Source organism: Tympanuchus pallidicinctus, unplaced genomic scaffold (assembly GCF_026119805.1).
Source record: "Tympanuchus pallidicinctus isolate F22 unplaced genomic scaffold, pur_lepc_1.0 scaffold22, whole genome shotgun sequence".
Taxonomy (NCBI): Eukaryota; Metazoa; Chordata; class Aves; order Galliformes; family Phasianidae; genus Tympanuchus; species Tympanuchus pallidicinctus.
In genome coordinates this window covers 15,425,410-15,434,895 of record NW_026294739.1, presented here as the reverse complement: position 1 = coordinate 15,434,895, position 9,486 = coordinate 15,425,410, and the positions used below count along the sequence as shown (strand labels likewise).

The window sequence follows — 9,486 nt, the reverse complement described above, 5'->3', positions numbered from 1 at the left end:
TGCTTTAATAAGCAGTTTATTTGTTTAGAGATGTTGTGCAAATGGGAAGACCGCTTTGTCTCTGTGGCTATTATTTTGTTGCAGGTAGTTAGGGTGACTGGGTGCTGACTAGACTTTGGCAGGCTTTCCAGTAAGCAAAGGATGTAGGATGGAATCTATCTGCTTTGCTTCTCCTGGGCATGAGTCTGATAGAGAAAGTTCTGTAGGGAAAGGGAGGATAACTGGTCCAGTGGCTGGTTTGTCTACGTGAGTCGTTTCTCCATGGGGGGCCGGTGGAGTAGACATACATTCTGTAGCCTTAGGTGGAACTGGTTTTCTATCTTCCTGCTCATTTTGACTTTCTCTTACTTTATGAAATGAGATGTCCTCAGTTGAAGGAGAGAGAATTTTGACACAGCCCATTGTTTTTCCTAGATGTAAGGAGAAAGGATTGGTTTCTGCAGGGAAAGCTTGTTGATGATTCTGACTGGATTCTTCAGATCCCTGATTAGTTTGTAGTTTTCCTTCTTCAGTGGCAGGATTCTAAAAAAAAAGGCAACAAAATCACATTTATTGAAGCTGTTACAATTTTTTTCTTATGTGAAGAACATCACCCTTTATCTACAATCCCAATTTGCAAAGACCAGCTGCAGAACAGAACCATGAGGGTCAGACACATGGAACTTCCTCTTAAGCCAGTGCACGAATCCTGGGTAACTACACTTCTTTTTGTTATTTATTATTATTTCTTTGTAGATCATTTTGAGCACTTCTCTGTGATAGATGCTGTACTCTCTTGCCTTTTTACCCACCAAGCAACAATCTGCTTTATCACAAGAGAGATTTCTTCCTGATTTGGCCTTATCACTTTCTTGAAGTCCATATCTTTGTGAATTAGAAAATTTGAAAATGGTTGGGCTTTCAGGAGTTCAATTCTTTTTTTATAAAGGAGTGCTACTCTTGCAATATTAAGATTAGATGAAGAAATACCTGTGGGCTGTAGATTTCACAGGATATTGTGACGGTCTCCTTGCGTTCCATGTCACTGTTTACTACAGAGCCTTTGCAGAAACCCGTTTGCTGGAAGAAGAAAATGCAAGTATTATTTTCACAGTGGTGCTGATACTTAGCTCTTATCTTGTAAAATTGGTGATTATGAAAGGCTGAGTTGTTACAGCTTCTACATGTATTTGTAGGGATAAGCAGCTTGGGCAAACTTTTATTTTGGGATTGGCAAGCTTATAAAGGAAGGCAGCATTTTGAAAAAGGCTTTATGTTTACAAAGCAGGGTTAGGTAGCACAAAAATAAGCTGTGTTAAGGTCTGTCTCCAACAGCACACATAAGTTCTGCTGCAGCAGAGTATCCCCGTGGAAGCGAGGTGCGTAATAGAGCACAGTGTTGTTTCTCAGACAGAAACAAATTCACATCATACTAATGAAAGAATCCACGACAAGATGTGGCTTCTAACAACTGTGTGTTTACTGGACTGCAGATAGTATGACTTGGATCTCAGTTAAGACGAGACTTGAAATGGAACATCTCAGCAGCATGCTCATTTAATCTTTAGGTTTCCTTTGATATTTTTTTCCTTGGATGTTTTCCCCGACTGATTTAATTGTAGCATGGATGTTCTTTGTGCTCTGTTTGCAATTCGTTGTCTGTATCTGCTTATATGGAAAAAGTCCTTAAAAATGTTTTGCTTTTGTAAAGCAATGGCTACCCATTTTTTTCTGGACTTACTTTTGTTTGTTTTGGTTTCTTTTGTTCATAGGCTTCTAGGAAATAGTTTGGAACTTTTACTGAATTTTTTCCTGTATTTTAAAGTAGTTTGTATACATGCAAGTCAGGGCTACAACCCATAGGAAGACTTCCTTGGGTTTTGTTTCTTGTCTGCAGAGAACCAAAGGATTAGGAATCATAGTATCTGCTTGTACTTACAGCTAATTCAGGTGAAAGAGGCTTGCACTTGGAGATGTCAGCAACTGGTTCCCTTCTGGGGCAGGATGTCTCCTGAATTACAAACTCCACAAAATGCGCCGGACCAGTGACCCACTGTTAGTAACAGACCAGTGAGAATCCAGTGAGAATCAGCCTATGTGTGGCTGTCCAGGAGGAGAAAAAGTCCTGCAGACCTCAGAATTGTTGTAGAACTCCTTTTAAGTGTGGAAAGAGCAGGTAGTATTTGGATATTGCTACTGAAAGTGATTTTTACCTGTGCTACTTTATTGCCTGATTATTTTTTTACTTCTTACAGATGCACAGTCCTGTTAGCTCATGGATGAGCTGTCGTTCAAACAAATTTCATTTTTCCTGATAGATTAGCATCCTCGTAGAACTGTAAATCCAAAGTCTGCTCATTGTCTCACTGATCAATTCACTACTTTAATGAAGAGGATCATTTTTTCCATTTTTTTGAAAGCACAGGTTTCCTCTGGGTTGGAAACTTGATTAAATATTGCATTGTAGCACTATTTAACAAAGAGCAAAATCCCCCCACTCTCTATGTGTAATGAATTTTAGGGAGACTGGATATTACTCTCATAAACAGCATTTTGCCAGGAAATCACTAATTCTCTATTATTCTAATATTAGTTTTAAACCAGGATTAAAGTCATTTAGATCTGTGTAAGAAGGGATGACTGTGCTTTATTAAATATGTTCTAGTAGGAGCCATTAATATACGGTGATGATGGAAGGAAGAGCTCATAGTGAAGCTTTCCTAGATTTTGGAATGTCAATCTTCAGTTTTACAAAGAGTTCTTTTTGTAACTGATGGAGTCAAAATCTTGGATCAAGCAGATCCTTATTTCCCAGGAGAATTCTCCATGGAAGTAACCTCAGTGCTATACGTATGCAGCTTCTAAACAAGCTGTAAGATGTAACAAATCATATTTCTTGACAGCTAAAGCAAGTCATATGAGCCTTGGCTTACCTGCATTGAAGCTCTCGTGACGTTGAGGACAGAAAAATAATGAGTTTGTTCACTCTTTTCATTGAATTTGGCCAGGCTTTTAACAGCAGTCTCCAGATACTTGGGCTCAGTTGGACAGTCATCAACTGGGCAGTCAGGACATACTTCCCAAATATATCTGGATGGAACTTTTTTATTCAAACAAAACAATGCTGTTAGAGAGGAATTCTCAGGACCATAGACACGTGCTGGCAGTGTAGGTCACTCCAAATGCATCTGTACCCCCAACCCTCCTCAACTCCAGAGCAGCAAGATGGTCATGGTTTCACTCTGCATTTTTGAAAGTGTCATTGGATTCAGAGACACTTCAGAAAAAAGCTCAGGCTGCTGAGAGTGGGCTTGCTGTTCTCACTTGCCCTTCACAAACCCGTAAAAATACTCTTTGGGACACAGGATAAAAGCCCAAATAGGAGCCGTGGGTTTCCCAGATGTGAAAAGAGCTATTCTCTGCACTGCTTTGTGCTGCAGGACTGCTCTGGCCTTACGATCACTGACCTGAGAAAAATAGGTCAGGTGAAAGCTAATGGAGACACTGTGTTGCCATAATTACAACTAAAATGCAAATACTAGATGGCAAGCTACTTTCCCAGTCCTTTTTAAAAGTGGGTGTAATAAATAAAGACATACCTGGCTGCAAATTGCACTCATAAGTATTCAGATGAGCAATTTTTCTTGGCTGATTAATGTAGATAATTGCTTTGCATTGACCATAAACCTAAAACAATGTAAACATGCAGAAACAATTAACCTTTAGCAGCCTTTGCAGTGATAGAGGGTGTGCTGTTAGTTTTCTTCTCACAGCCATGAAATAATTTTCAAGAAGAAAACTGTGTTAATACTCAGATGGGGCCGAAGCACGTTTCTCTTCTGAATATCCCTTTAGAAATAAAAACTCAGATTCCCCTGGTGTCAGTTCTGACAGTTCTGTCAGTTGCTGTGCAGTATTTGTCTGCAGGATGGCCTATGGAGGGCCCCTCTTCTGTGGGCTGAGAGCTGCCCATGTGTGAGAGAGCGCCTTACCCAGCCTGTACCCTGCAGTGCTCATAGCAAGGAAGGAGAGTCATGTGAATGACCCTAAATGGGTTTTGTGGTACAGTAATAGCACCCTTGCACACCAAGAAACACTGACTTTTGCCAGAATATAAATGCTGACCTATTAACATTCGTTTTACCTTTGTGTTTGAAAGTCAAATTTACATTCTCAGTGTGCTTCTGAAATACAATCAGGACCTCTAGGACAAACGTTTCTAGACTTCATAGAAGCTGTTCTTTTTTCACATGCAGGGCTTCTTTCTAGCCAGTCTCCATTTCTTAATGTTGCTTTTCACTTGTTTGGAATAATTTTTGTCACTTGTAATAACAGTCATAAATCACTTTGTCTTTGCAGCTTATCTTGCTGGGCTTTCTGTTTTCTCCCCTTTCCAACACAATTTTTTTTCAAAATTGTTGAAATAAAAGTGGAATTAAAGCAAACAAAAAATTCCATGTTATATAAAAGCAAATCTCTTTTATTCTCTCTTGACAGTCTGTCTTTAAAACAAACTCTTACAGGGCTAAATAGTGCCCTAGCATAGCTGTTTAGCTATACCTGCTTATTAGTTGTGATCAAAATTTTTCATTCAATTTTCATTTTATAGAATAAACCTTACCTCTCTATAAACTGACTAGAGGAAAACTGTGAACCTCAAAAATGAGATTTGATTTTTTCTAACTAAGACTGCTGTCTGTTGAGAATGCACACATAGGGATTTTGCTGTCTTTAGTAGTAGCTGAGTAACACTCATATCTGAGTAACACTCACACCTGAGATTCAGTATGAAAATAAAATCCTTACAGTTGTATGAGCTGGTCTGACCCTGCAGTTCTTCCACAGCTGTCTGCTGAGTACGTGGCATTCGGTATCCACTACGTCCAAGATGAGATAGAAAACAGAACCAGTGATCTCCTGAGCACAAGAGAAGAACGGGTCTTATCACACGAATAAAAAAACTTACATGTGTGTTAACTGCACATTTAGACTGAGATTATGTCTCATTGAAGAAGGAGGTAAAACCCAATGAATTGATTTCACTGGTTTATGGAGAAAAGAAACCACTTTATGGGGCAAGAGTCTTGTAGAAGTCTGGGGCCAATGTCTGTACCATTTTGACACGGTATTTCTTGTTTCCTGTGTCTCTCTTGTATAATATCAGCTCTACTACTCTGGTTATTATGAGGTGATTATAAAATCTACACATCTTTTTGTCTACCTGCTTCGGTATGCATCATTCTCCTCTGGGGAAAGGATAATTTGGGGTTTATTCAGAGCTCAGCAGATCTCTGAAGGTTTCATTATGCTGCTTTTAATTTTCATAAAAAGACCGCTATGCAAGGCCTTTTGATATCTGCTTGGTACTGAATAAAGGCTCGTATCTTTTCTGCTCCAGCAAAAAGATCCCCTCCTCAATGCTGCTGATGCTAGTACTGCTGTGCCACGTGTGCTGGGAAGCTTGGGAGCCAGAAGAGATTTGGCAGCAGCACAGAACTGATTGCGTCTGTGGCAGGATGTTCTGGTGCAAGGGGAAGGAATGAAATATTTTGGCATGATTTGTCATTTTGGTTAAGTGGCTGTTATTGAAGTTAATCATGAGTATCGTGTATGAAAGAAGGCTCTGTCCTACTTACGTGTAAGTTAATAGCAGATGGCTTATTAGTTTCAATTAGAGCAAAACTGAGCCACAAGTTGCTTAAGGGCAGATTAGAATTTGAAGTCATTTTGAAAATGTTTTTATCGTAAGTAGTGGCTAAAAAAGTGGGGGGAAGGAACTTGGGCTGATTAAATAACAGACATACTTCTTGAAAATGTTGAGGTGCATTGAAAGTTGCATAATATCGTTACTGCCAATGATTATCCCTGACATAGCCAACTGCTACTGTGTACTGCATTCCAGCAGCAGCAAGATTGTGACAAAGGGCTTAGATTGCTTGGTGTGTTATTACAGTGTCTCAAAACACCTTATTTGTAGGATGAGCTCATTGGATGCTTACACAAAATAATAGCAGTAAATTAAACTTCCGAAGAAACAAAGAACAAACTGTGCCCTAATTGAATAAGTTAAGATTCTAGGGAATTAAGTGGCAGACCAAATCCCAAGCAAGGCTCAGAATCCCCTTGTGCTGAGGTGGACTCTGCATGGGTGAAGGGAGAAGCAAGGAGACAGAGTGGTTCAGAGCATGTCTGCACCCAGCTTTGGTGACGGGACTGGCACCAGCTCCATTAGCAGCACTGGGTTCTGGGCCAACCCACAGGTGTCCTATGTGGAAACAGCTCTCAGGAGAGCTGACCCAGTGCTTTATGCATTTGGGCCTGGTGCAATCATTTAAGGTTATTCCTAGCTAGTGCCGGTAGCTTCATCTGTCGTTACACAAAATAGTAATAAATTAAGCATGCACAGGAAAATAAAGCATTTGAGGATACGTATTCCCTGTTGTCCCCTGTAATTTTTGCACTTGACCTGTTTTTGGATTTCTTCTGGAGAATGAGTCATCATTTGGAGATGTGTAAAGGAATTTCCTGGTCCCAAGCTGGATGTGTTTCCACCTGTTAGCACTCACATCTCTTGTGCAAAATGCGTGGTGACTTATTAGCTCTTGCACTCCAACTGCTCAAGGCAGTGGGGAGAAGGTGTAATATGAAATTAAATCCAAGTAGTAGTGTTTCATATCAAATTGGAACTGATGCCTGGAGCTATTCCAGGGGCAGGCTGCAGAGAATCATGCCTGAGCTTTGCTCTCTAATTGCCCACAGTGGTGATGAAACTGTTTCTATTCATCTGTGCATAAAGGTGACATGGCCCCTGCAGTCCTGTGAACGTAGATTTACATTTGTCTCAGAATATTTTGCAGTTCAAATCACCATTGGTGGGGAATAGTGATAGATACAGGGCTCTTCGTGAGAGAAACGGATGTAGAACGAGCAGTAAACTTACCTGAGGATGTTCTCTGACACTGAGAATGCGATAGAGGCTGAGGATGTAGCCCTCTGTTCGGTCGGCATTGATGTGGCGGAGGGCCAGGTCTGCAGCCTCCTCCACTGCAGCGTCATGGCAGGTGGGGGAGAGCAGCACACTTGGCAGCTCTCCGGCAGGAGGAGAGGCAGCCCAGGAGCAAAGCGCCTGCGTGCCAAAGAGCACTGAAATAAGTAAAAGCATTCTGCTTAGAAAAGCAGTGCAGCAGATCAGAATGGCAAGTTGGTACAGAAGAGCTGAGAGCTGTGTGAAACAGCAGGCTTTGTAATGGAACCATGTCTTTATAAACTGGTGTCCTCTCTTTGTTACGTACTGCACATCACCTTTAAACTATAGCTACAATTGCAAACACTAAGTCAATGATTACAAGGTTTTATGTAAGCGTTGTGGCTTTCTCTGAGACCAGAGATCACTTTTTCCTTCTGCCTTTACAGCTTCAGTTCAGACGTGGTTGGGCAGATTGCATGACTTTGACCTCATCACGAGGCACAAGAATATACAGAGAAAGCTGCTTTCTTAAGGAGCCATCTGTTCTTAAATAAACCTGCATACAGGACAGCTCTGGCTCCAGCTCTGCTGTGTCAGTGATCCAGATTTTCTCTCAAGTAAAACAATGACTGAGGTCTCACTGATTTGAGTGGAAGTGGGGTAAGAGTCAAGAGGTTGATGGATTTCACACCTGGCAATTCTATTTGTTAAATTCTAATTGTAAACAAATATACCAACTCTTTAAGTTATATGCTGTCAACTTGGAACTTTGCAGAAACAGAAAGGTCAGTCTGGATTCACTCTCTGAGTATTCCTACTCACTTGGATACCTGCAAATTATTGTTAACCCACGGTCAAGCAAGCGAAATGCAATCCATGTCCAGGCAAGAGGTCTGTGGACAAGTGGCCTGCTCAAGCCATTACATATTTTTGTACACACATACAACATGACAGCAAGGTAATGTAAAAAGACTTAACAGTTTCATCACGGTGTCTGCTTTTCACCAGGAATTTCCCTTGTCTTCGTTTGGGACTTAGCAATCGCTGTAATTGCGTATAGTAGCAGAGATGTGGTAAGCTGAGATTTGTTCTTGCCCCAAAGGCTTCACTTCTTTTGGTGGAGTGCTCCAAAATGAGCCACATTGAGAGGCTGGAGGAAACAGTAAATGAAGCAGGGTTGCTAAAACATTACTGGGTGAACACTCCATGACAGAATTTGTTCCCTTGCAAGGCCTTGACTCCAGCCCACTCATCTTTTGTTGCCTGGAGCTCTCAATTTATTGATACCAGATATTTGATCCACAACTCTGATTTCCCTGAACCTTTCCTGTTTCATTCCATTTTCTCCTGCCATCTGACTTTGTTCTTACTGCCACCTTGAGCAGAACACTTCCTGAACTTGCCATCCTTCCACATTACTTCTGATACTAAATAGCAGGTGCTGTTCTCTTTTTATCTCCTCTAACCTTAACTTCCAGCTGCTGCTTTCAGCTCCTGCCTGGCTGTCTTTGTAATCCTGTGGGTTCAGAAGCAGGTACAATTGCATATGGACTCCCTCCCCAATACACACAAATTTTAAGATACTCCTGCATTTCTATTGCCTGAGAACCAAGCTTAGAGATGGAGAACTGTCTGAAGTTATATGCTGAGAGGGGAATTAAAAAAAAAAAAAAAGACCTGGGGCTGTTATGCTTATCTCAAAGGGGAAAATCTAACAGAATAAAAACCCAAAACTTTTTAGAGAGAGCGTATAATGTAAACTTCAACTTGAGGAAGAGGAAGAACTTCCATTTGATTTCATGTAACCATGCTTTCCTCCTTGTGCCATCTCTCACTCTTTTTCTTTCTTTCATCTGTCTTTAAATTATTCTTTTTGTACTTTGAATCAAGAAAAATGTACATCCAGTTGGTTGCCAGTGCACATCATAACTGCATAGCCCTGCCAGAATTAGTCCAGACAGTTCTCTGTGAACTGCAGCTGTTCATCCTGTAACTGTGCCTTAGCCAGATGATTTAAGACTTCACTTTTATGCCTTGTTCAGTGTTACTGTCTTCCTTATACTGTATGGTGAAAATTGGCTCAAGAAGAGTCCTTGCTACTTAATATTAGCTCCCTGGCTTCTTTCCTCTGACCATTGCTACAGCCTGCTCCAATTTAAACTGAAGGAAGCCACTGGAGTATCATAAGCCTGTGTCTAGAGGCCTGAGGAACAAAGAAAATTGGTCAGCAGTGTCACCATTTTAATTATTTTAGCACTACTCAGTGCTCTGCTTTTATTCCTTTTCAGCAACATTAAATAATACAGTCCTGACGTGACTGAGGGCTGTGACTCGGGGGGAACCCATTCATTGACTTGGTGGCTGCCCCCTAATATTGCACAGCACATGCTCAGCTGTGCAGGCTTATTATTTCCTTTGACTTAACTGCTCACTGCTGAATTTGGAGGTTAATTTGCCAGCTAAGAGGCTGCACTGTGGCCACTATTGATTCTCAAGTGATTTGCTGAGTACAGATGAAAAAGGGTCATGGAAAATTCAGC

The 9,486-nt window shown here is 41.0% G+C and overlaps 1 protein-coding gene across 1 annotated transcript; it reads right to left on the bottom strand.

Moving 5' to 3' along the window:
• On the bottom strand, window positions 1–7,260 carry FETUB (fetuin B). Its single transcript, XM_052685543.1, has 7 exons — window positions 6,920–7,260; window positions 4,786–4,896; window positions 3,579–3,666; window positions 2,913–3,079; window positions 1,919–2,032; window positions 970–1,059; window positions 1–522 (listed from the first exon to the last, which is right to left on the bottom strand). Exons 1-7 carry the CDS (start codon window positions 7,139–7,141, stop codon window positions 109–111), a joined length of 1,206 nt encoding a protein of 401 aa, XP_052541503.1. The 5' UTR covers window positions 7,142–7,260; the 3' UTR covers window positions 1–108.
• Window positions 7,261–9,486: the final 2,226 nt, after the last annotated feature.